Source organism: Syngnathus leptorhynchus, chromosome 22 (genome assembly GCF_054491065.1).
Source record: "Syngnathus leptorhynchus isolate UIUO chromosome 22, UIUO_Slep, whole genome shotgun sequence".
Lineage (NCBI taxonomy): Eukaryota > Metazoa > Chordata > Actinopteri > Syngnathiformes > Syngnathidae > Syngnathus > Syngnathus leptorhynchus.
The window spans coordinates 1830796-1854299 of record NC_141216.1 but is presented as its reverse complement, the minus strand read 5'-3'; the positions used below and the strand labels follow the sequence as shown (position 1 = coordinate 1854299).

Here is a 23504-nt window from a genome sequence, read left to right as displayed (position 1 = left end):
CGTGTAGCGCTAACCCTAACCACAAGATGTCGCCCTTCGCCCATGAAAATAATCGAAGACGTACTCGTGCGTCTACGTACGAACGTGCGTAATGACGTAAGCGTGTGTTCTCGCGCCCAGGTGAGTTAATTAAACAGACAATAAGTAAGTAGCTAACATCAGGGACAACAATTAACTTGACACGATCAAGTTTGAAGGGACAAGAAAAATACATCATGAGTGATTCACAGCGAACTAAAGTAAGTGAAGGACATTTAAGACTGTTTTTAATGAATCAGACGTCATTGTTTTCCCTGTGAAGATGAATTTGGAGTCGGATTTGCTAACCCATCGCTAATATGAGAGCAGCAGATATAGTCAATATAATAATATTCAAAAATCCAGGTAGCTGAAGAAGTTGAAGAGCTCCAGCAGCCTCAGTGGCCTGAAAATGGAGATAAATGGAGTGAAGGGGAGGCCAATGAGACCAGCATGCTCCTGCAGGCCATGGCGGAGGATGACGAGGAGATCAATATCCACAACGAGGAGACTTTTGGCATGGGTGTGTTGAGACACACTCAGTGTATGAGCTGAAAATTCAAAATTCTAGTCTATTTTGATTTTGCTCCAGATTGACAATCCTATTGATTGTGACTGCTCTTTTGTTCGTGGCAGATGTCGACGCGCAGGTGACCCCAAACGGGCCCAAAAGCACCCTCCTTGATTTTGGGGATCTGCCGCCTCTGCCCACCACGCCGCCGCCTGACCCCAAACCGTCGTTGCCTCCCAGCTTGCCCTCGCCTCCCATTCGGGTGCCCCATTATTGCAGAGGGCGAGGGAAGAAGAGAGGTCTGGGACTGGGTCAGCTCTTCGAGGACCCTGCCGTGATGAAAGTGGTGGAGGGCCGCCCAAGTGTCAAGGTGATGATTGAGTTGGCTTTTTGACTTTGTCGGCCTACCTGATTATTTATTTAACTCCAGATTATGGATAGCGCCATTGTCGACTGTGGGAATGTTATGTCTCACCATGAGAATGTAAGTGCATGTTTTGTAGTTTTCTGTTTTCTTTTTTAATTGGATTTTTATAAAGCCTTCATTTTGTTCCTGCAGTGGATGGAACCATCATACAGAAAGACCAGCAGAGTATCTGAACTCATACGTCAGGTGATGATCACTCAAGTCTTGGCGTCTCAAGATTTGCAGCCTTATCCTGTGTTCTGTGTCTTTAGGACAGCGCTATAGTGTGTGTGATCGAGGGCCGCGGAGGCCAGCACCTGACCTCCAGATTCCAGGATCCCGTTTCCTCATTTCGAGGCAGGAGTGGACAGGAACAGTGGCAGGCCTACCCAAAGCAGCAGTTTTGCCCAAGAAGACCCTTACAGGTGGAGAATATTTTTCATATTGATGCTTTTGCAACCCATTAAAAGAAAAAAAATATTTGTGCGTAGATGCCCATGATGCCAGGTCCCCCTTTCTCCTGTCGGCCACTGACCCAGATGCAGCATTACAATCAGGTCTGTACGAGGGATCCGTTCAGCAGATGGTTTGTCCCAGTAGATGAATTTTGTTTAATTTTGTAACTCAGACGGAATTTGGGTGCCCCAGAAACCAGCCACGCCATTCCACCCCGCTGTCACTCACTCCCAAAATGATGCAGCTTCGTTTTGGCCCCGACTCACCAAGCTTGTCTCCTTTCTACAGCACCTTATCCAGTCCAGTACAACATTTCAGGTTTGGTCATAATCTTGTGCTTTATTAAATAAAATGATCAAACATTTTACATTTCTTTGAAAATATTTCAAATAAAGATTGAAAGTTGTTTGAGGAGCGATTCTTTCTCATGCCGTGTGTATAATTTGCAGATACCCAGACCCAGTAACCCAGCTCCACCCACATCATCAACGCATACTCAACCAAAAACAACGTACATTTCAAAGGTGGGTAGTCCTGGTTAAAATGGAATATGACCAAACAATTTTTTTTTATTGTATGTAATTCCACACTTTCATAGAAAACCGTACAATTCGGATCCTTACTGTAATCTGATGACAGCCAAGGAGAAGGAATGGATCATTCGTCTTCAGATGATCCAACTGCAAAGTGAGAATCCCTACCTTGAGGATTACTACTATCAGGTATGAAAACAACACGTTGAGTTCATGCTTTTACTCTCATAATTTGCTCCTGTGTGCTGTTTTAGGAGTACTACAGGCGGATGGAAGCCAAGATGGCGGAGGAGGAGCTGGGGCTCAAGAGCAAGCGGGTGCCGCCCAAACTCACCACTCCGTACATCACAAAAACCGAAGCCTACGCACCAGGTGACGCTTGCTGAGTTTTGAATCCAGTTCAGATGTTCTAGTGGAGCTTTTACCCTTGCAGTGGTCCACATTGAAGGCTCCCTGGGTCAAGTGGCGGTCTCCACTTGCTACTCTCCCCGCCGTGCCATCGGGGCTGTTCACGCCATTCATGTTCATGGTCCACTTGAGGTGATTCTTGCCACTTTCGTGTTTTTTTTTTTTTTTTAAATCCCTCGCTGACTTCTGCCTAACTGCTACAACCGCAGGAGAAAAAAGACATGACACGGCAACGACTGGAACTTCTGAGCGAAATTGAAAAGGTGAAGTGGAGACCGGCTTTATTGATCCTCCATTGCTTTGAGCTCTCATCTCGCCCGCAGCTGTTTATAGTTCTGTTAGAGGTGGAAGAGTCGGGTAGGACCAACGTCAAAGTCTTGTCCGGGCCTGAGGAGAGGAGGTTGATGGAGAAGACCCAGAGGAAAGTGGAGCAGATCTACTCCAGGATGCAGCACCATCATGCCCTGTGAGTTGTCCTCACGGTTTCCGAAGACTGCATGTACACTTTTCTGTCTTTGTTAGTGATGTTTTTTTTTTTTTTTTAAATTTTAGAAATTCTGAAGGAGAGTTTCTTCCTTTCCTTGTGGTCTCAAAGGGCAAAAAGCTTCTTGCCCGCTTTTTGCCATTCTTGAAGCGCGACTTAGCCATCCACATCCTGAGGGTCATCACCGCCAATCTTCCGACACTGATGAGCAGAGACACCGAAGAGGTGCAGTAAGCCATCTTGATGGCGTTTCCTCGTTTCTAACACCGGTCGGTGGTGTCTTTAGAACCTCCCGGTGCTCTACCCTCCTCTTCGAAACGTGATCGAAAGCCTGACCTTCAGTCAGCTGATCGAGATCCTCCGAGTTTTGACCTCGTCGGAGAATCTGTCCACGAATGAGTGTCTCTCGCTGGCTTGCCAGAACAAGGTGAGGAATTAGCTTGGTGTGGTTGCTGCTGCCATTTGACTCTCTTTGATTTTCCTCCTTCAGTTTGGGATCTCGCTGCTTTATGCTCTGCTGTCCCGCGGTGAGAAGTTGCTGTCCTCCGGTGTTGCTCTGGAGCCCAGCATTGGTGACTTTGAGACATGGTACCGCTTCGGCTTTGTTGCTCCCCGAATGTGGGATCAGTTCAGACGCCTCTTCAACTATTTTTAATTTGTCTTCCAGGACAGATATAATATTCCAAGTAGCGGGGCAGCTTTCCCAGTGTTTGCTGGTAGAGCCGCTCCTCCTGCCCTCCAACGTGCTGACGCTCTTCTGCCGCTACCTGGACAAGCGCACGGTGCACCAGCTTAAAAGCAATATGGAGTAAGTCCTCTCACATAGAAGAAAAAAATAATAATGAGCCCAACTAATGCTGCACCCAGATTTATTTTTTGAGACGATCATGCATTGTGGTTGAAAAGCCTGTCTCAAAGTAATTGATTGATTCAGCAAAATATATTCTGCTAGATCCCCAAATGTTTCATTTAGGTCTGCGACAGGAGGTCTGGCACTTCCATCCTGAGGACGACTGAGTTGTGTCTGTCAAGCAAAGGCGGAAGTTGCACTTTAATGAACAAGCTTATTGTCATGTTTCTATTTCTTTCCCCCACTTATTTGTGCACACCCACAAACTGTTTCCTTTCTTTTATTTTTGGTCCTCTTTGTTGCTCTCAAGCAGGCTAGATTATGATGTCGTAATATTTATGATTGTATAGTCAAATTTATGGTTTATATGTACTAATCGCTGAGTTATAACGTGACCTGTTGTACATGATGGCCGTGCAGTTTGTTTGTTTTTTGTAAAAAGGTATGAGTTTGACGTGACCTATTTTTTTATTTGGAAACAAGTATTATTTAAATGTCACCCTTGTAGAGCACTTGCAATATAAATAAACAACAAAAAAAAAACCTTGTTAAAAATGATCAGCTTGAAGGAGATATTTTTGGGGAACCTGAAGGTCTACAGTCTAGATTTATTGTGTTGGTCTTAATTTGTTGACTTTCAAGCAAACAAGTTGGCCAGCTTTGCAGAAACGCCCATGTGCGACATTCCTCGAAAGAGAGGAACATCAGACAATGCTGGACTTTTTTATCAGACAGCTGAGGAATTCTAGAACCCCAAATAATGTAGTTTGCTAATGAGTTGCAATAAAACAAAGTTTGGGAAATCTAACCCGATTGATAATGTTTTTGGGAAATGTCCGACATTCCCTGAGATTTATTTTTGTGGCTGAAATCCACTATTGTTTTTTTGATGAAGCAGGTTGATTTTTGAGTTGTCAACTGTTTGAATTTTGTTTTTTCTTAGTCACATGCTTAAGTGTCAACTATAGCCACTTAAAATCCTTTCGATGTCGTGTGCTTTGTGTTGACTGAGTTTGAGTTGCAGAAGCCAAGTATGTGAGAGCTTTGGGCAGAGAAGGAGGTGAGACGTTAACCTCTCCTTGACCTCATAAGATGAGGATTTGGGCTTCCAGTGAGGAATCTAAGTTAAAGGTGAGATTTCGTCCTCTTTTTAGTTGCTCTTTTATTTTGCTTGCTTTTAAAATGTGCGCAAGTGGGGCACCGCTGACACCATGGAAAGATCTCCCTCATGGTTTCTATGCTGTTACGTCTGACATCATGTGGGCTGCTCATTTTCAACACTTTGTAACAATTGTCAACAGATTTATGGTGAGTTTTGAAGCATGCGGTGTGCCCCAAGGTTCAATTCTAGGCCCTTTGTTTCATTTTCATATGCTCCCTGGAGACACCTTTTATCATCTCAACAAACATTGAGGGATGCCATGCAGAAGTCATCAGTCACTGTCCAAACTCCCTCTCTTGTGCTTTAAATGCCAAATTAGTCACTTTGTGTGAACGTGCTTCCAACTTTGGTGTGGATTCAGGGGGGGTGATGGGTGGAAGACTGGAGGAGGAGCCCTCGCAGCCAGAGTGTATATGAGACCCTCACATCTAACTGTATTGCACACTCCTTATCTTCACCTCCTTCTCGTCTCGAGAAGAACAAAAAAACATTTCAGGCCTTTTCCCCCCCTCTTCAGGTCCCAGCATGGGTAGAAGCTTGGTGTTGCAGAGTGTGCTGATCCTGTGGCTGGTGCAGTGTGTGCATTCTGGGGGTGAGTACACAAAATGAATAAATTGGGAACCTCAATGTGACCTGTGGCAGGACCACTTAGAGAATATGGAAGGGAAGTGTGTAAATAGCCAGTGGCATTACTACTTGAATGAGAATTAACAGTTTCAGTCTCAAATATATGAATGTGTGAGCGGGAAATTTCCATTCATTGTATTTTAGACATCTAAAAAAAATAAATGGGGTCAAATCATAATACTTTAAATCGCTGTCCTGCAAAATGAAAAAAACCAACAACCTCTGGTTCCCAATTTGGTGTGATAACCCCACTGTCATTTTATTTATTTTTTGAAATCAACTCGTGTCCCATGGTCTTCTGCCAGCATACTTGTTGCGGCCTTGTACCATTCTTCCTGTAACTTGCTCCAAGTTGAGATAAATGTCTTTTTCAAGCGCTCGGGTTTGCCTGTCAAATTTCAAGCCATCCTGTGAACCGGAAATCTTAGCAACCCCTGTTGTCCTTTCAGCCGCATATTCTGCTTTTCCTCCCAATCAAAGGCGCTCCAGCTTCAGTGGCAGCAGCTGTCTAAATTTAACATCTGGCCGCGAGTCGGAGATTACTGCCTGTACACAGTCGCTGCATTGACTTCCACTATTACTTCTTAAAAGTCCTCGCTGACTACAAAGAATGATTTAAAATGACAACCTAATTTGTGCTTGCTTGAAGGTTACGCTGCGGGAGTGTCTGGTGTTCCCAATGGCCATGAAGCGCACTTTAATGGTGAGTCTGGCAGCACGTTTACACATTTTTTTGCAGCCCATGATGGCCTTTTGCTGTATGTAGGAAGAGGTGTTGGGACACCAATGGGTGCACAAAATGGATACGGTGGATACCCACACAAAGGTGAGCCAACATGACAATTAAAGCAATGTGCCTTAAGATGAAGCTCAGCTTAGTTTTGGTGTTTTTTATCAGGATATGGAGGAGTTGCCGGAATGGCCCACGGAGGCCGAACAAAAGGTTGGTTGATTGATTTTGTCTGTTTGAGGACTGCTTTGAATAATCGGCACTTCTTTTGAAGGCAACGGGAGAGGTCAAGGAGGGTGGCCGCAAGGTAGTACAAACTAAACGCTCATTGTAAAAAAAAAAGATAGAGCTGGAAAAAAGAAATAGTCCAAGAGCAGCAATTATTTTTTTTGTGTGTGTTGCTGCAGGATATGGCAGCCATCCTGGTGCCACCAACCACCACCATCCAATGAAAGGCAACGGTACGCTTCACCCTTAGTAATTCTCAATGTACGAACGCTCCGGCAATGTTTTGACATTCACATTGCAGGCTACAGAGCTCACGCCGGGCCATTTGCTGGGCAAGGAAATAAAGGCCATGGTAATTATTGATGAGGAAACATTTTTTACAGCTGCCTTTAAAAAAAAAAAAAAAGTATTCATACAAAATTTGGGGTTCTTCTCGTAAAGGTTACGGAGGTCCTGCTGCCGTCCCCCAGAATGGAAATAAAGGTCAGATGAGAGGTGAGTCATCAGATTTTAGCAACTAATCCCATGTTTAGAGTACGAAATGAATCCTTTTAAAAATCTGGCGTCATGGTAACAAATGTTCTGTTAGGTTACGGTCCTACAACTGGTGCGCTTGGTGTCGTTCAGCCAAAGGGTGAGTGAGCACTGAGCGTCAAAGTATTATTCATAATGTGCTTAACCTGAGTGACATGAAATATTGTACCCGTTGTAGGTTATGCGCACAGCGGGCTTGCCAGTAAAGGTTACGGTAAGATTCCCTTAATGTGTCAGAGATGCGATTGGCCAATTATTAATTTACTTGACGGCCCTTTTGTCAGGATATGGAGCCAAAGCTGTTCTACCAAACAGAGCTGGAAACAATGGTAAAGTTTCCGCAAAAAAAACTCCCATCGTAAGGCTCGTCGGCTTTTGTATTTCATATTTTGCGTATTGTACTTAACAGGCCTGGGGGGTCCTGACCCAAAACCCGTGAAAGGATACGGCCAGCCTTACTATGGAGCAGGTGATGAAACTCCTCCACCGTTCTCTCGGGAGGGGGTTGACGTCATCTTGTAATTGATTCCCATTAAGGTGCGGGTGTGGGAGCGCCCCGTGGTCAGGGACTACCTCAGCCTGCCAGGAACCAGGCCAACGGTATATAAATTTCTCTTTCCAGTTTTGTCATATCTGTCCTGATGATGTATATTTCTCCTTTCAGCGTATGGTACTTACGGTACACTACCGATAGGTGGTAAGTCCGAGTCATGGATCTGTCCTTCTATTAGGGGGGGGGGAAAAAAACAAAAAACAAGATCTTCACTTTGTGTGTATTTAGGCTACACCGGTGGTTACGGCAGTGCCGGGATGAGCCTGGGACGGCGGTACGGAAGTGGAGGAATCAAAGGACCCAAACCAGGTTGGCACGTCTTGAGAAGGTCATTAGAGCAAAGTTAAGCATTTTCAATGTTCAGGATATGGCGGCGCAGCGGGCGGACACAACAAACAAGGCGCTGTTCCCAACGGTGAGTGAGCTCACTGAATGCAAGCGCCCACAATGACACTGGAGAAATTCATCATGGTTTTTTTATTTTAAAGGTTATGGATATCCCAATGGTGGCACTCGTTATCCTGTAAAGACAGGTAGATATGATAGATTATACGACATATCCTGGCTTCTCACACAAGTTATTCATCAGTGTGACTGTAATTGTATTTTCACTTTTTTGTTTTTAAGGATATGGAAATGGCGTCAAGCCAAATGGTGAGTCTAATTTTTTTTTTTTTATTTAATATTGAAAATGTGTACATTAAAAAATATAGTTCTAAAAGTAGATTCTATTGATTTTTTTTCAGGATACGGACTAAACAGAGGAGGTAGTACCATCTCAATGTTTTAAGAACGGACTGTAAGTGAAGCACAATTAGCACTAAGCACACTTTCCACAAATCAAGGTTACGCACCGGGAGTTGTCCCAAGTGGATATGGAGCCAAACCTACTGGTAGACATTTAACATTCCCTCTGATTTAAAAAAAAAAAATAAAAAAAATAAATGGTGTCTTAATAATCGTTTGCTTCAAGGTTATGGAGCTGGAGCTGGTGGCACAAAAGGATATGGAGCCAAACCCAATGGTGACATCTTATTAATATAAACGCTGAAGCGATTTTTGGTATTACAATAAATATAAACCACTTTATTCAGGATATGGAGCAGGAGGATTCGGACCTCAGGCCCATAAAGGCGTTGGACCGGCAACACCTGGGCAAGGTAGGTGCTCTCTCACTGCGTGGTGATATCTTGGATAACTTGATGGATTTATATTTTCAGGTCCCGGTGGTTCTGCTGGCATAGCAAACCAACCAGCGAAAGCGCCAAACTCCGGTAAGATTTGTCAACTTTCTCGCAGGCATATTCGTCTAATTAGCATGCAAATTTTTTTAAATATTTTTTTTTTTAAACAGGATTTGGCCAGATGCCATATAGTAAAGGTCCGAAGATGCCAGGTGCCCTAAAAGGTCAAGGTGGACTTAAAGGTGATGCCCTGCCACCTCAGCAACCAGGCCCAACTCTCCGGGAGGGCGCCTCACCCCAGCGGCCAATCATGGAAGGTGACGCGCTGCCTCCCCCTGAGCCCACCAGTGGCCGGCTTGTACTGGTCACCCAAGACCAGTACCAGAAGCTGCCCTCACCTGTGCCACAAGGGAAAAATTACATTCAGCCGCAGGTTACGCCGGGACATGCGCCTCTTTTCCCTCAAAGCAAAGAGCCCAAGCTTGGGCCCAAATCTTCTCCCGGCTCAGCGCACATGAGACCACTGGACAAAGGTTTGAAGCCTTACGAAGTTGGACCGGCAGGAGGTAGACCTGTAGGCAAGTACCAGGATGTCTCGTGTCTTACTTTAGCCAAAATCAAGTCACTACTAGGGTTAAGGAGGTCAAACAGTCTCACTGAGGGCTTAGAAGAACGTTTACGAGATGTATGGCCTCTAGGTTATGTGTTTGGCGGCGATCTGCCCACGCAAAAAAGTCCCGAGGCCCATGATGATGCTTTTGGGGTGGGCGTCGATGGTGAGGGTTACGCTGCGGCGGGTTCAAAGAACGTCATCCATCCCGAGCAAAAGCCTCGAGTAGACCTGAAGGAGGAGCGAGTCCAACGTCTGGAGACTGAGGAAGCAACTGACAGGCGGATGGTCCAAGGTGTCAAACTTTCAGGGGTTCACTAACGGAATCCTTAGTGAGAAATTCCAATTTGCTTGCTGACTCCAATGTGCCACTAAACTCAATTTGATTTATGATGGAGATGCCTGACATGATACTTGGAATGTGCTCGCTGCATGGGCTGCAATGGCAAATAATTCACTTGCTTAGAAAAACAAATATGCACTCATTTGGCAATCTGTCCTGAATTTTAGAGAATGGAGGAGGACAGCCAATATCTAAGGGCCAAGGAGCCAAAGCTGGAAAACCTGGTAAAATTCTCATTTGTATGGACAATGTATTTATTTATTTTTTTAAATAAAATGTATTTGCATTTTTTTTTTTGTAGACTGTGGCCCAGGAGTTCCAAATGGACAGTGGATGAAAATACCAAGACCAGGTGAAAAATACAATTAAAGATGTCCAGTTTTATCCTTGTCATGTGATTACTAAGCATTTGTAGGTTAAATATTTGGTCTTTTGAATAATCACAAAAGATAGTAAATAGGACTCATTTGCATTTAGCATCTGAGTATTATTATTTATTTTTTTGTCCTTAAACTATAACGCAGGAGCAGCAGGCACCAACACCAAAGGTACTTAATCTAAAAAAATAAATAAAAAGAAATTACATTTTCATATATAAAAGTAAAAATTTTGTCTCTGAAGAAATGACTCAAGTTTTCCTCATCGCAGTTTTTATTTAGCAGGTTACGGCACAGGAGCAGGTGTTCCAAACCGATTTGACACCAAACCTGGTAAATCACATTGATGTCACTCTCAACTTTTAAAAACATTCAAATTGCAAATCTAATGCATTGAAAGGTTATGCTAATCATGGATATGGAGGCCTTGGATATCCCAGCGCAGGCAAAGGCCAACAACCAAGTGAGTATTCCAGTCAGTCCCTCCCTCACCCCTTCAAAAAAAAAAAAATCTTTTTTTTTTTGTTTTTTTTGTGCTTCCTCAGTTTACAGACCAGAAGCCAACCTTGGAGGAGCTGGCTATGTCAAGGGAAACGCTTACCCAGGTTATTTGGAATTCTATATTTGTGAATAAAATATGTGCAATGTCCATAAACATGAAATCTGTATTTATAGGAAACGCAGGTCCTGGTGAACATTCTCAAGCGGGTAAACTTGATGCATTAAACCACGTCGTCCAACTAGTGTGTTGACAGTACAGATCTTTTTTTTTTTTTTTTTTTTTCTTCCAGGTTATCCGAATGGCTACGTTGCTGGTGTCCAGCCGAACTATGCTAGTATGTAACATAATCATCACACAATAGATGTATAATATAGTTTGAACTTTTATATATATATATATATATATATATATATATATATATATATATATTTTTTATATTTATATGTGATTGATGATGTTATATGTGATTTATAATATATATATATATTATATATATATTTGTTTTTTTTTTTTTTTTTTTTTTTTTTTATATAGATCTTGGCCACGGTATTCCGACAAGTGATGCAAAATCAGGTGTGATGAATTGGGCCCTATTCGAGAGACTTTTTTTTTTTCAAATTTAATTTTTTCTGCTGAATTTACAGGTGGTGGCGTGCAAGTACCTTACAACGGCGCCCCAGCTGGAGTAGATGGTAAGACTCCACATCTCAATTGTGAGGTGAAATTTGACTAAGCTGACCTTTTTTTTTTTTTTTCCTTGCAGGTTCAAATCAGCCTGAGCCACAGCCAGTTGGCCTCGGTCCGAATGGAAAACAGGGCCCGGTGTACGGCGGTGCGTCAAATCTTTTGATGTGTAGTTTAGACAGGAAAAAAGAAAATCTTGTGACAGCAGCGCCATTTTGTCCCACCCGCGTCAGGAATGGAGGGCTTGCCTTACGGGGGTCAGGCTGGGATGGGGCCTGAGAAAGCCAACGCCAAGTATGGTAAGTTTTTAGTCATTCCAAATCTCTTTTTAAAATCCACAATTGTAATTTCTTCGTTTGATCATCCAGGCATTGGTGGATTGCAGTTTGGTGGCAACCCTCAAACAGGAAATAATGGCGGAGGTTATTATGGTATGCCTGAATTTCTTGTGCGACATGACTTGGAAATAGTCAACCAAGCTTTTCTTCTCAGGTTACGGCGGCATTGGCCATCTTCTAGGTCTCGGCAATAATGGACACATGGCTGGAAGATATGGTGAGTCAAATTTGGACACACGGAAAAAATGTCTTGTTTTTGGTCTTGATGATCATTCCTTCTGCAGGCTATGGAAGAATGCCCCACGATGTTCAACCTGTTGGCTTTGCCCCTCAGCTCCAGTCTCCTGGCGCTGGACAATATGGTGACTGTTTTGCAGCAAGTCCAGGAAATAAAGCAATAAAGTTGACAATTATTATTTGTATTTATTTCCCCGCAGGTTTACCATATCAGTCAGGCCCTCTCGGATTTGGACCAAATGTGAACTATGGTGAGGTCCTTCAAATAGGATTTTTGCGGGGTCATATTTGTTTGAACATGTTTCTATTTGATTGCTAAGGTGGTGGTGACGGGTTTGTTGGACCACAAGGTCACGGTGGAGAAGGGAAGCCTGCTGGGAAACATGGTTTGTTTGCCCTACCAGAGGAAAAGAAATAGTGTGGAACTTGATTAGAATTTTTCTTTTTTTTTTTCGCAGATCATTTGGCACACCACCAAAGCCAGCCTCACCAATCGGCATCGGACAGCCGATCAGGTAGAGAAGTTGGAAGGCAAACTTGAAGTGTAACTGATAGTATTTTTCTATTGACAGGTTCACCTTATGACTCCCAGCCAGCTACAGCTGAGAACACCAATGGTATGTCCGTCCTCCTTGAAGAAAACAGCTGTTCTCAGTTAACCTTTTTTATTATTTTTTATTTTTTTATTTTAGAAAATGTGGGTTACATAAGTGGAACCAAACTGCAGCCCGAAGGTAACGTAAATTTCCATATTTCATGTTAAACAAAAAAAAAAATCCTTATTTTCTCTCCACAGTGATTTCACTCCCCGCCGCACCCACTCCCTTGCCGCTGGACTCCGGCTTCACACCGGCGCGAGCGGACGACCTCTCCTCCGACCTGGCGGGCACCGGCGGCCTGGCGTTCAACCCCGACACGCAGGCCGCCGGCCGAGGCCCGGAGCAGCCGGACGACCCGGAGCAGATACCGCGGCAGCTTCACATCCAGCAGCAGCTCAAGTTGCATTTTCACCCTCAAGGCAAGATGCTTACATTGAATTTGAGAAGAAAAAATAAATAAAAATAGCTTCAACTTGCGTGCCATTTTGTCTCCAGGATCAAAGAATGCTAAATACGACTTGAACGGCTTCTTTGGGAACACTGGCTACTAAGGTAAGAAGTGATTGATCAATAGAACAATTGAAAAGGATTAATGGGTCTTCTTCCACACAGGTGGACACTGCTGTCATCTCCTTTATTCTCCTGTCATTGTAAGATAGTTGTCGTCTTTACCTTATTGTATATTACAGCTTATTTACGTAACCTTTTAGACTTGCCATCTTATCTGTGTATTTTATATATATTCAAAAAAAAAAGCTCATCTTTCTATCCTGCACTTGCGTGGTTACTATCCATGCAAACAAATAATGGGACCTTGTTAGTGTTTTTGAATTGAATCACTTTTGCCTTTCTATAGATAAACAAAATGCTGTCTAAGTTATTTTGCATGGCGGTTTTGGGTTATATTTTACTACTTGTGGTAAGAATGTGGTGTTATTGTACAGTATTTGCGTGATTAAAATTCAAGACACATTTCAGCTTTTGTGTGTGTGTGCTCCTGCAATTTGTAAGTTCGGCTAGCATCAAGGCAAATCCATATTGCCTTTTGAAATAAAATTAAAGTAAAAAAAAAAAGTGGCATACCTGTAAAGGTATAACTAATGTTGGTAGTTTTTTTTTTTTATCCTTTGTTCAAATAAAACATTGTAAACACTGATCCTGTTTTTTTTTTTTGTAATATCGATTTATGTTCACGTAAAATATGAATATCTGCTTCACATCAGTTCAGTATTTGCTGATATTGCACAATTTGCCAGAGATATAAATAAATAAAGCCAATGATCTATTTCCAATGAGGTGCGATGGCCTTATTTGCTCAAGCGAGGCGGCTGCGATCGGACGCCCCTTTTCAGTCAAGATTAGCGGCAGCTTTATCCTTAAGAAGAATAAGAAGCGTGCGCCCATTGGCTCGGGCCGCCAGCGAGCGTGCATCTCCTAACCCGAGCGCTTCCAAGTCTCCCGCCGTCCTGTCACCTGAGCTAAATGATGGCTCGCAGAGGGCCACGGCCAGGCCTGGCGTAGGATGCCGGCCGTACGGGCAAAGGGTCAGGATGGTTCACCCGGGGCCGCGGCTGTTGGACTTCACCAAAACCCCGTCGCACCTGCAGTTTAACAAATACGTCCTGACCGGCTACCGGCCCGTGTCCAGCGCTCACGAGTGCGTGCGGAGTCTTTTTTACATGCACAATGAGCTGGGCAACATCTACAGTCACGGTGAGTAACTTTTTGTTTTGCTTTATTTTTCTTACGTTGGCTGCAGGTTCAAAGTTGCAGATGTCTGCTGTACTCTCACTTGTTGCTAGTTTTCAAAGATGACTGGACAGCAGCGTGTAATGAGGATATGGGATTAGCTGTAATCTGTCCCGGGAATCCCTGGCCTGGAAATATCCTGCTGCTAACTGGGTCTTTATCAGATGAGTGTGGAAATGCATTCAGGTGGCTCAAGTTGAAGTTTGGCCCTCACGCTCCATTTTCTCCTTGACCATCTGTTAACCTTGATCAGGTTCTTCATGTGTTAAGTGTTCTCTCTTTTTTATTTATTTTTTTATTTTGTTTTAACTTCCCAGGCATCCCCTTCTTCCTGTTCCTGGTCCTGCTTCCCTTCAGCATCCCCTGGAGGGAGGTGGACAGCGTGTGGATCGGCGTGGTCCACTACCTGGCCTGCCTCAGCCCCACGGTGGGCTCGGTGCTCTACCACGTGTTCATGAACCACGTGGGCGGGGAGCACGTGTACGACACCTTGCTCTCGCTGGACATGTTCGGCGTGTGCTTGGTCAACACGCTAGGTGGGTTGACCTTCAATATCCAAATGTAAATAAAGACCATGAAAAGTGCAAAGCTAGCACCTCACGCTCGTGTTTGCCACCAGGCGCACTTCCCATCATCCACATCACGCTGCTTTGCTTCCCGACGGTGCAGCAGGCCGCCCTGCTGGCCTACATCTTCTTGTCGGCCTACGGCATCTACTGCGCTACCACGGCTCGCACCAACGTCCTGCGCCTGCGGGCCTTCGTGTGGCAGGCCGTGTTCCGCTTCAGCCTCTTCCTGTTTCGCGTGTACGGCAGCGGGGCGGGCAGCCCAAACTCGCTGCGCCTCTTCCTCATCATGGACTCTCTGGCCGTGCTGGGGGGGCTGGTCAACGTGGTCCAGATCCCCGAGCGCTTCGTCCCGGGCCTTTTTGACAATTGGGGTAACAGTCACCAGATCATGCATGTCATGGTTATCTGCTCCATCATTTATCTCCACTGGGGTACGCTGGAAGATCTGACCTGGGTCAAGAACTACCAGTGTCCTGCAGAGTGACCCCATAAATGATTGCGCAACACTTTTCAGAGGAGTTTGACCCTTCAATAATAATCACATTTGCACTGGATTACTCATCCATTAACAGGCAAGCTATGAATCAAATTTGTAGTGCATGTTGTGATCTAGATTTTCAGGAGGTTAATCTTGGCCTAGGTCCAAAGGGACCCCTGAAAAAAAATGTAAAGCACTTTAGCCCAAAAGGAGAGCTCACCTCTATGACAACTGTGCAGTGGAATTCACATGGGAGAAAAAAACCCCCAAAACATCCTGCTTACTTGATTTGTACAGTAGCCGTAAAAAAAAGTTATTTTTAAACATGGCATAATAAAGTATTTATTTTTGCATCTTATTTGTGTCACTTTTCTTCAGAGAGAAGAGATGGAAAACTATGAAGTGACAAGTCACGCCATTTTGCTTTTTTTTTATTTTTATTAATCAGCTGTATTTTCAAATTCAGTCGTCATCTGAGCTGCTGTCCTCTTCGCCCTCCGAAACGTCGGCGATGGGAAACCGCAAGATGGCCACCACTCCGCTCAGTTGGGTCAGTTCTAAACAAACAGATAAAATGACCGATGCTTTGCCATGCGCTGAAAAATGTGTTCAGCTTCAACTTACGTTCACCGGAGACATGAAGGCTTGAGAATATCCTAAGCAAAAAGAGATAGCGTCATCATCTTAAACGTGGCCTCACTGTCATTTGTTTTTTTCTCTTCTATCCCCAGGCTTACCTGACATTGCCTCCGCTGTCTTTCACTTTGTCCACAAGACGAACGTAGCGTGCCCTAGTAGGCACGTCCTGATGCCTGCACAGCCAAAGAATTCACATTGGTGAGTAAATTGACATGAAATTAACATTATTTTAATGTGTTGACGTTTTGGTGTGGAGACAAGAATTTTTTTTAAGGTCGAGAAACACTTCTTACCTGAAGAGCTTATCACTGATGAGTAAAGTGTCGACGGCGAGGGCTTCTGCGGCCCTTTCCACGTGAGCGACTCTATGAACAAACGCGGGGATGTGAATTCATCACAAAAAGTTCAACATCAATTGGATCATTCATGCTCACCCATAAAAAGCTCGGTCAGGCTCATGTTGGAGCATCTTGTAAAAGTCCTCCAGGGCTTTTACCTCTCCGGCAGCCTGGAATTTGAAATATTGCATCTGTATGCTTTATAAAAAAGCTACATAATAGAAAGAGAGGAATGTCACCTTGGTATCTGACAGCCTGTTTGTCACTGTGGGGTCTGAGAGGATTTCTGCGAGACAATAAGCAGGAGAGGTTATGCTATGCCTTGGCCACACGAGGGCGGTATAATACACACATGTCATTGAAGAACATTGAGCCAGTCACAGCTTCTCTTTAAGCTGCAGTAATATTTGCCGTTCTTCACAGAGGATTAAAACTTTTTATCGACAACAATTAGCACTATTTTATGTCAAACCTGCTTCTGACAAACACTTCAAAAAAATGCGATCCACTTGCACCTTTGAGGGAGTACTTGTGACCAGATGACGAGTGGACCATCATGAACTTGGGTCGGTTCTCCAGCAGAATCTTGTTGTCCTGTCGCACGGCCTCTTTAAAAAGATACGTCATGAACTGGTCCTTCACAAAACCCGGACTGGCCACCAGGATGCATTTCACCACTGAGGAACAAGCAAGTAAGTTAACATGCCAACACCACAATGCAAACTACTGACAATTTTTGGATGAACCTAAAATGAACTTCATTGTAACATTTGTTGATTAACACTAAAGTCTTACCATCAAAGTTAACGTGGCGAAGTATGGCCTGCATGACCGCTTCATAGAACCTTTCCAAAGCCTGTGAGGAGATGCCAAGCGAGCTCACATGCGTACATGTGACTGCGTGCATGAAACAAGTCGCAGTGCGGACGCACCTTTTCGTGCTGGGTGCAGCTCCCCCTCCGCTTGCGAGGAATGGTGAGCTCCACTTTGGCCCGCAGAAGCGTCATGGCGGGGGTCACCAGCACCAGGTTGGCTAAGCCCTCCTGCATCACCACCGCGGCCACGTCCGCCTTCTGCGTGGCGTCGCAGGCCTCGTCTGAAACGCACGGCCGTGACCGTATCGCTCACATTTGTCAAATTCGCAATCGTTTGCCGCTTACCGATTCTGGCCAACACAACGCTGTCCCAGCTCTTTTTAGCAAGCGTGAACTTCCTGTTGAGCTCCAGCTCAATAGTGTGGTACGCCCCCATCTGATGAGTAAACAAAACATTAGCCAAAGCATTTATATATATACTAATAACTACAAATAAAATAAATGCTGACCTTGACATACTGGTTCTCCTCAAGGTTGGTGCCCTTGACTCTCAGCTGACATGCCTGAGTGTCAAAGTCAATGGTCTCCACGCATAACGTCAAAGTTGTCCGAACTCTGGAGCTGCCCACACTTCCTGTAGTGGATTCTGTCTGTACTTTTCTGCAAGGTCAGCCAAAAAAAAAAAAAAAAATCAGTATTATATCAGACATATTGGATGCAACATAGGGTTACCTTATAGTGGACGCTCTCAAACTGTCCCCCTGTTGCAGCAGGTTGTAGGTGTGCCACATGTCCTCTGCTTCCTCTGGCATCAGAGTCACCTGACTGCAAAAGTGCATGGCAGATCACTGATGGTGATGTCACTCACATTGGTCAGGTTTTCCCTCACGTAAACGAATACTTTGTTAGCATCACTGCAGCATGATTTGGATTGTTTACAGTTTAGTTTACATGTAAGCTGGCGAGCCTGATTTGTTGTGTTTTATTTTTTGTCACCTAAAGTCAATAAACGTAAAAATACAGTAGACTCGCATGCAGGACTAGCTGCGGCAGCTAGCCACCTTAGCTCGCTCGCCAGACAGCTCACTTACCCGGCGTTATCTTTTTCAATGTCTCTATGGAGAAGCTTCATGATCGCTGATGTTCTACGCGCTTTTCAAAGGAAAATTCACGAAGATTTATTAGCGTCTGGTTTCATGATGATCTTAATACTTGCTGTCCGTTTGAAAATGAATTAACTTCGGACAGGAAAACAAACACTAAATGAACAGTGGACGCGTCCATGAGTGACGTCATCATCTAACCGTGAACGAAAAAAAACCAACCAAATGGGCGGTGACTTTAGCGCATAGGTATTTTACGTAAAGATCCGCTGTGGAGCGCAAAATCGTACGTCAATTTTGTCGACATATTGAAGGTGGTTCATGCGGGGGGAGGAAAATGACAGCTAACTAAAATATACGCGAGCTGCATATAGTCTGAATGATGGGTCATCAGTCTTTTTAATAGCGAGCTACGTTTTGGGTACTGATTAACGTGAAGGGTTTATTGCTTTATTAGTTTATTGGATGAGTGAGCTGCCACATCCAATATGGCTCCCGTAGGTGTCCCTTTATACGGCACAACAAAAAAAGACCTAAATATATAGTTGCTTAAATGTTACATTGTCCGTGTATGACAAAATAATGTGAATTCGATCAATAAACTATTGATTTGTTTGGCGTGAAATGCTGAAAGACACAGGGACAACCGATAAACCTAAGAACATTGAATTCCACTATTCCCGCCTCCTGGCCAAACTGACCAATAAGAGCCCGGCATCTTGTTCCGCCATTTCCGCCCAACCTTTCAACATAGCGCTCATTCAGTCGTTTTTTTTTGTCGATGGCATGGTGCTAAGCAGCCACGGCAGAAACAACTAAATTCATCACAATTCCATTTAAATTTGGATATCAAATGGGAAATAGTTGACTCGGCGCAGTTTTCGACGTGAATGTCGACTATTTCGTACTGAGCGGCGCTTTTTGGGTAGCCCATTCTTCCCCAAGGTTAGCTAGGTGGCTAACGATAGCCGATTAAACGCTATCGCTAAATAAGTTGAGCTGGGAAAAAAACCCCACAGTCTCTCAGTACTCCACTTTCACCCACTACTAGTACTCCCTTAAAGTTTTTTTTTTTTTTTTTAATTTAAGTAGAAAGATATCATGGCGGAGGCCGACAAATTGAACATTGATTCCATCATTCAGCGTCTGCTGGAAGGTAAGACTTCGATGATTTCCACCGAGGTAGCCATTTTAGCTAAGTTTACTAATCTAAACAACGACGGAGTATTTGTGTAAATTGTTACTATTTCAACAGTTATTTCCCCTTCTGTCACTAGTCATATTGACGAATTAACGCACGGTTGACCGCTTTTCACTTAACCCAAGTGCTTTTCCCGTTTGTCGAGTATCTTTTTTGTTGTTTTTTTTTAAAGAAAAAAGACGGTCATGGAACGCTAGTCTCATCATAAATTTGTCCTTGAAATTTACATATCAATACTTAAAATTGCTTAAATACCCTCCGCGTGTTAGTAAACCACGACGCAAACAACTCGCGTAATCACTTGACGTAATTAATTATTAGCGTTTTTCCGGGGTCCTGCCCCGCTCAACAGTTCACTAAATGTATTTATCAAATTTGCATTTAAAATGATGTATGTGATATTTTTTTAGCATACCTACACGTTTCAAGTGCTTTTCCTATACTCTTGTCAAGAAACTCTGGATGAAAATGACAATTGCATTCATAAAAATGACTACATTGGTACCTTGACCAAGTTTGTAACACAGTTTACTCGTTTAAAATGATTTTGCCGTGTTGAAGGGATCAATTTAATCTGTTCCAGCAGTCCCCCCCTCTCAAATAAAAACGAACAAATTATAAAATGCACAAAAGTTCCACTGTGACAATTATGATCCAGAATTATTGTGCAATATAAACGTGTGAGAGGCTTTTTACACACCGCACTAGTTTTCAAATGAGTTTGACGTTGAGCCAAAAGTCATTTCTCACAACCTAGTCCCACCCGTAAAACGTTTAAGTCCATGCCCACCAATTCAGAATCACTGCTTTGCAACACAAATTGTATTAGCTATTAATTGTTTGAAATGTTGTACTTTCTAAATTGTGTTTGTCTTTTAACATGTTTAGTTGGAGGTCTTTTGTTGAGTTCTCACTCCCACTCTCGCTCTTTGCCTGGGTTGCAGTGAAAGGCTCCAGACCTGGGAAAAACGTCCAGCTGACAGAAAATGAAATTCGGGGCCTTTGCCTCAAATCCAGGGAGATCTTCCTCAGCCAGCCAATCCTGCTCGAACTCGAGGCGCCTCTCAAGATTTGCGGTCAGACTTGTCTTTGGGACTTTGAGGATGTCTGCCAAATTACTTATTAGTGCTCAGTCATGATGAAATTGTTGTGCTACAATATATTGCAGGGGTAATTTTCTAGAAAAACCATAAAGCACATTTTTAAAAATACTTACCCCTCCCGCAAGCAACAAACACATTAAATGAAAAACATTAAACACGGAACTGTATATTTAATGCATACTTGATCTTTGCATCAATAGGGGACGTACACGGGCAGTACTATGACCTGCTGAGGCTCTTCGAATACGGCGGCTTCCCCCCGGAGAGCAACTACCTGTTCCTGGGAGACTACGTGGACCGAGGCAAGCAGTCGCTGGAGACCATCTGCCTGTTGTTGGCGTACAAGATCAAATACCCGGAGAACTTCTTTCTGCTGAGGGGAAACCACGAGTGCGCCTCCATTAACAGGATATATGGCTTCTATGATGAGTGTGAGTCCACCCCACCCTTTTTTCTTTTATTTAATATATAGATCTATGTTTTTTTTTTTCCCCACTTGATCAGATTAATTTGTGAGTGTAGTTTATATTCGATCGTAACGGGCAAGAACACCCAGAAACACTTAAGCTATGCTCGGCCTTGGGGGTTCCAATGTTCTTAATTTAGAACAAGTGTTGCAAAAGCGAGTTACCTTGGTCGAGCATGAACAAAGAAGACATTTTCTTCTGAAAAGCCTCAAAGTTTGTTCTCAGCTGTTAGCGTGTGGTTAGCAACATTGGGACAGTGCCAACCTGAAGCTACACGTGATCGAGTGATGTGAGCACATCTGATGTTTACGGTCCCGATTACATAAAACCATTCATTAGTAGTGTGGTGCAACAGACTGAACCTTGAGATATTTTATTGGCAGCCTGATAAGAGTGTTTATTTAATTTATTATTATTATTTCTTTTTTCTAGGTAAGAGGCGGTACAACATAAAGCTGTGGAAGACCTTCACTGACTGTTTCAATTGTTTGCCTGTTGCCGCCATTGTTGATGAGAAGATCTTCTGTTGCCACGGAGGTACCGTCACAAGAACAAACACGCTCACTCGCTCATCGCCGCCAGCTGTTGACTGTCAACAGCGTCATCTCCCGACCTTTAAGGCCTGACGGGTGCCGTTGTCGTTTCATTTGACTCGCAACTGTCTAGTCTGTCTTTGGAAATACATTGATGATGTCAAAATGTTTGGGTCCAGGCACTCTGTTGAGATGATCATCATCGAAATGCCAGATAGCAATTTTTTCATGTTGTGACTGCGCAAGATTGAAATATGAAAAAATAGTCAACAGTCTGCTTCAGCTCTTATCAGCTGTCTCAACCATAAACACACACATTGCTGAATATGTAAACAGACGACGGTGATAATCGCGAGGGTAAACACTCCCCACCGTCCGATCATGCGCTGTTCTGCCGGACGGTAAACAAAGTGCACAACGTTCTCGCCAGATGTCCTCATGTGCGTGTCGAGAAATTAAGGTGAACCCACAGCGCAGGTGACTCTTTTCTGGCAGGGCTGTCTCCCGATCTGCAGTCGATGGAGCAGGTGCGAAGGGTCATGCGCCCCACCGACGTGCCCGACCAGGGCCTCCTGTGCGACCTGCTGTGGGCCGACCCCGACAAGGACGTGCTGGGCTGGGGCGAGAACGACCGCGGCGTCTCCTTCACCTTTGGCGCCGACGTGGTCACAAAGTTCCTCCACAAGCACGACATGGACCTCATCTGCCGTGCCCATCAGGTCGACTTGGCAATAGTATTGTAACCGTGCTTGCGTTCATGTAGGCAAGTTAGAAAGAATTGGCCCTTAAACAAAGGTTGACACGCCCCTGGTTGAGACTCATTGCAATCATTCTGCCAGGAGGTGGCAGCACACCTTGCCTTTGACTGACCCCGTCATCAGATGATTTGAATGTTCCTCAATACTGAAGCTGTCGTCTGCCTTTCAGGTCGTGGAGGACGGCTACGAGTTTTTTGCGAAGAGGCAGCTGGTCACGCTTTTTTCCGCCCCCAACTACTGTGGCGAGTTCGACAACGCCGGCGCCATGATGAGCGTAGACGAGACCCTCATGTGCTCGTTCCAGGTAAGCAAGCCGAAAGATTCCCCTTAAGAATTCTGGACGCGAAACCTCGGTTGGCCAGCAACTCGGTCAGGAAGGATATTTTCAAATCAAGTGTGAAGTGTCAGTTGAGAAGATGATGATGATGTTGGATGAGGGAAGACGGAACGCCAGCAAATTAACATTTTCACAGGTAAGAATGCTGGATCACTGGAATATGTAAATCAGTGTTAACGGTATTATCATACTCAATCAACGTTTGGAATCAAATATTAAGACAGCCATTTATTTGTGCTCTGTGGATGACCAACCCTCTTGCTTTCTTGGTTTCCTTGCCAGATTCTCAAGCCTGCTGACAAGAAGCTGTTTTACGGCGGGGGCGGCGGCATGGGCTCCGGACGTCCCGTCACCCCTCCGAGGAAAGCTAAGAAATGACAGCAATAGTTGAGTCCTTGACCTTTACCCCCCATCCCTCTCTACCTCTCTTCTCCTTTCTTTCACCAAACAGCCAGAAATCAAATCGTAACCCAGGGCTTTTTTTCCTCCCCCTCCCTTTTTTATCTGTACTTCTTAAAAACATTTAATGTTACAAATTGTCCGAGCGAGTGCGCAATCGAGCGAATGTACGCCTCCGTGTGCCGGTGAGCTTTCAAACGGCAGGCGAGTTGTATGCGTCGTGTGAGAGTATTCGAAATTTCTACTGTTGACCCCCCCCCCTCTCGCTGTCCTGCCACTCTTCCTGTGGAAAGGTTGAAACCGCCGAGCGCAACTGTGCAGCGATTTGACTGAAAATTTGGCAGCAGACCCCTGCCAGTAGGTGGCGCGTGTGTCCTCGAGGGGGGGTATTTTGTTTTCCCTATCCCCCCCCCCTGTACTGTAAAATCTCCACATGTGTGTGCGTGTGAGCTCATACGTCGTCCACGCGCACACACATGCACAACTCTTCAGATTCATATGAGCCAGAGCTGTAAAAACAAAAACATACAGTTTAGGTTTGTACAGATTTGATTACTTGAAAGAGATTTTTGTGAGTTCGTTTTGTAGTCGTTCATCAAGTTGACCAATAAAGCGAGAATCGAAGATAGAATCCCATTTGT

At 44.2% G+C, this 23504-nt stretch overlaps 5 protein-coding genes across 7 annotated transcripts; 4 read left to right on the top strand and 1 right to left on the bottom strand.

The window, feature by feature from the left end:
* The first annotated feature begins 102 nt into the window (after positions 1-102).
* patl2 (PAT1 homolog 2) lies at positions 103-4224 on the top strand. 3 transcript variants are annotated; one of them, XM_085904048.1, is made up of 19 exons: positions 103-239; positions 385-541; positions 655-899; positions 960-1013; positions 1089-1142; positions 1208-1360; positions 1427-1492; positions 1564-1709; positions 1841-1915; positions 1990-2113; positions 2179-2296; positions 2358-2464; positions 2542-2595; positions 2656-2798; positions 2885-3041; positions 3103-3243; positions 3307-3404; positions 3484-3624; positions 3790-4224. In XM_085904048.1, the coding sequence occupies exons 1-19, from the start codon at positions 216-218 to the stop codon at positions 3821-3823; spliced, it is 2091 nt and encodes a 696-aa protein (XP_085760174.1). In that variant the 5' UTR covers positions 103-215; the 3' UTR covers positions 3824-4224. The 3 variants fall into 3 exon arrangements, with proteins under 3 accessions (XP_085760174.1, XP_085760173.1, XP_085760175.1); XM_085904047.1 differs by having other exon boundaries at positions 3769-4224; XM_085904049.1 differs by lacking the exon at positions 960-1013 and having other exon boundaries at positions 3769-4224.
* A 382-nt stretch (positions 4225-4606) lies between these two features.
* cmn (calymmin) lies at positions 4607-13432 on the top strand. The gene is made up of 47 exons (XM_085904045.1): positions 4607-4797; positions 5346-5420; positions 6105-6158; positions 6222-6281; positions 6354-6398; positions 6460-6492; positions 6593-6646; positions 6715-6765; positions 6855-6908; positions 7003-7047; positions 7126-7161; positions 7232-7276; positions 7357-7416; positions 7485-7547; positions 7612-7644; positions 7729-7809; positions 7865-7915; positions 7989-8033; positions 8128-8154; positions 8247-8267; positions 8346-8393; positions 8474-8524; positions 8595-8660; positions 8721-8774; positions 8855-9262; positions 9805-9861; positions 9939-9989; positions 10162-10185; positions 10297-10347; positions 10415-10477; positions 10560-10619; positions 10690-10722; positions 10806-10850; positions 11051-11089; positions 11161-11208; positions 11280-11348; positions 11434-11499; positions 11569-11631; positions 11693-11755; positions 11823-12026; positions 12096-12161; positions 12234-12290; positions 12348-12392; positions 12468-12509; positions 12572-12793; positions 12870-12926; positions 12987-13432. Exons 2-46 carry the CDS (start codon positions 5354-5356, stop codon positions 12923-12925), a joined length of 2976 nt encoding a protein of 991 aa, XP_085760171.1. The 5' UTR covers positions 4607-4797; positions 5346-5353; the 3' UTR covers position 12926; positions 12987-13432.
* Positions 13433-13924: 492 nt separating this feature from the next.
* On the top strand, positions 13925-15176 carry paqr4b (progestin and adipoQ receptor family member IVb). Its single transcript, XM_085904323.1, has 3 exons — positions 13925-14087; positions 14441-14659; positions 14743-15176. The coding sequence occupies exons 1-3, from the start codon at positions 13925-13927 to the stop codon at positions 15174-15176; spliced, it is 816 nt and encodes a 271-aa protein (XP_085760449.1).
* A 353-nt stretch (positions 15177-15529) lies between these two features.
* On the bottom strand, positions 15530-18254 carry pelo (pelota mRNA surveillance and ribosome rescue factor). The gene is made up of 13 exons (XM_085903765.1): positions 18054-18254; positions 17695-17787; positions 17472-17622; positions 17308-17398; positions 17080-17243; positions 16943-17003; positions 16663-16824; positions 16387-16433; positions 16244-16317; positions 16103-16174; positions 15908-15982; positions 15795-15826; positions 15530-15727 (listed from the first exon to the last, which is right to left on the bottom strand). Exons 1-13 carry the CDS (start codon positions 18092-18094, stop codon positions 15633-15635), a joined length of 1158 nt encoding a protein of 385 aa, XP_085759891.1. The 5' UTR covers positions 18095-18254; the 3' UTR covers positions 15530-15632.
* Positions 18255-18806: 552 nt separating this feature from the next.
* On the top strand, positions 18807-23494 carry ppp1cab (protein phosphatase 1, catalytic subunit, alpha isozyme b). Its single transcript, XM_085904286.1, has 7 exons — positions 18807-19221; positions 20211-20342; positions 20570-20800; positions 21269-21373; positions 21865-22088; positions 22297-22431; positions 22747-23494. The coding sequence occupies exons 1-7, from the start codon at positions 19167-19169 to the stop codon at positions 22840-22842; spliced, it is 978 nt and encodes a 325-aa protein (XP_085760412.1). The 5' UTR covers positions 18807-19166; the 3' UTR covers positions 22843-23494.
* Positions 23495-23504: the final 10 nt, after the last annotated feature.

Coding starts and splice junctions, on each gene's coding strand:
- patl2 (XM_085904047.1), top strand. CDS start 216: ATGAGTGATTCACAGCGAACTAAA. Junction 240..384: donor GTGATTCACAGCGAACTAAA/GTAAGTGAAGGA, acceptor TCAAAAATCCAG/GTAGCTGAAGAAGTTGAAGA. Junction 2,465..2,541: donor ATGTTCATGGTCCACTTGAG/GTGATTCTTGCC, acceptor CTACAACCGCAG/GAGAAAAAAGACATGACACG.
- cmn (XM_085904045.1), top strand. CDS start 5,354: ATGGGTAGAAGCTTGGTGTTGCAGAGTGTGCTGATCCTGTGGCTGGTG. Junction 7,916..7,988: donor ACAAGGCGCTGTTCCCAACG/GTGAGTGAGCTC, acceptor TTTATTTTAAAG/GTTATGGATATCCCAATGGT. Junction 10,851..11,050: donor TGTCCAGCCGAACTATGCTA/GTATGTAACATA, acceptor TTTTTTATATAG/ATCTTGGCCACGGTATTCCG.
- paqr4b (XM_085904323.1), top strand. CDS start 13,925: ATGGTTCACCCGGGGCCGCGGCTGTTGGACTTCACCAAAACCCCGTCG. Junction 14,088..14,440: donor GGGCAACATCTACAGTCACG/GTGAGTAACTTT, acceptor TTAACTTCCCAG/GCATCCCCTTCTTCCTGTTC. Junction 14,660..14,742: donor GTGCTTGGTCAACACGCTAG/GTGGGTTGACCT, acceptor GTTTGCCACCAG/GCGCACTTCCCATCATCCAC.
- pelo (XM_085903765.1), bottom strand. CDS start 18,094: ATGAAGCTTCTCCATAGAGACATTGAAAAAGATAACGCCGG. Junction 17,623..17,694: donor TTGAGAGCGTCCACTATAAG/GTAACCCTATGT, acceptor CTGACCTTGCAG/AAAAGTACAGACAGAATCCA. Junction 15,983..16,102: donor ATCAGTGATAAGCTCTTCAG/GTAAGAAGTGTT, acceptor TTGGCTGTGCAG/GCATCAGGACGTGCCTACTA.
- ppp1cab (XM_085904286.1), top strand. CDS start 19,167: ATGGCGGAGGCCGACAAATTGAACATTGATTCCATCATTCAGCGTCTG. Junction 19,222..20,210: donor CATTCAGCGTCTGCTGGAAG/GTAAGACTTCGA, acceptor CCTGGGTTGCAG/TGAAAGGCTCCAGACCTGGG. Junction 20,801..21,268: donor ATATGGCTTCTATGATGAGT/GTGAGTCCACCC, acceptor TCTTTTTTCTAG/GTAAGAGGCGGTACAACATA.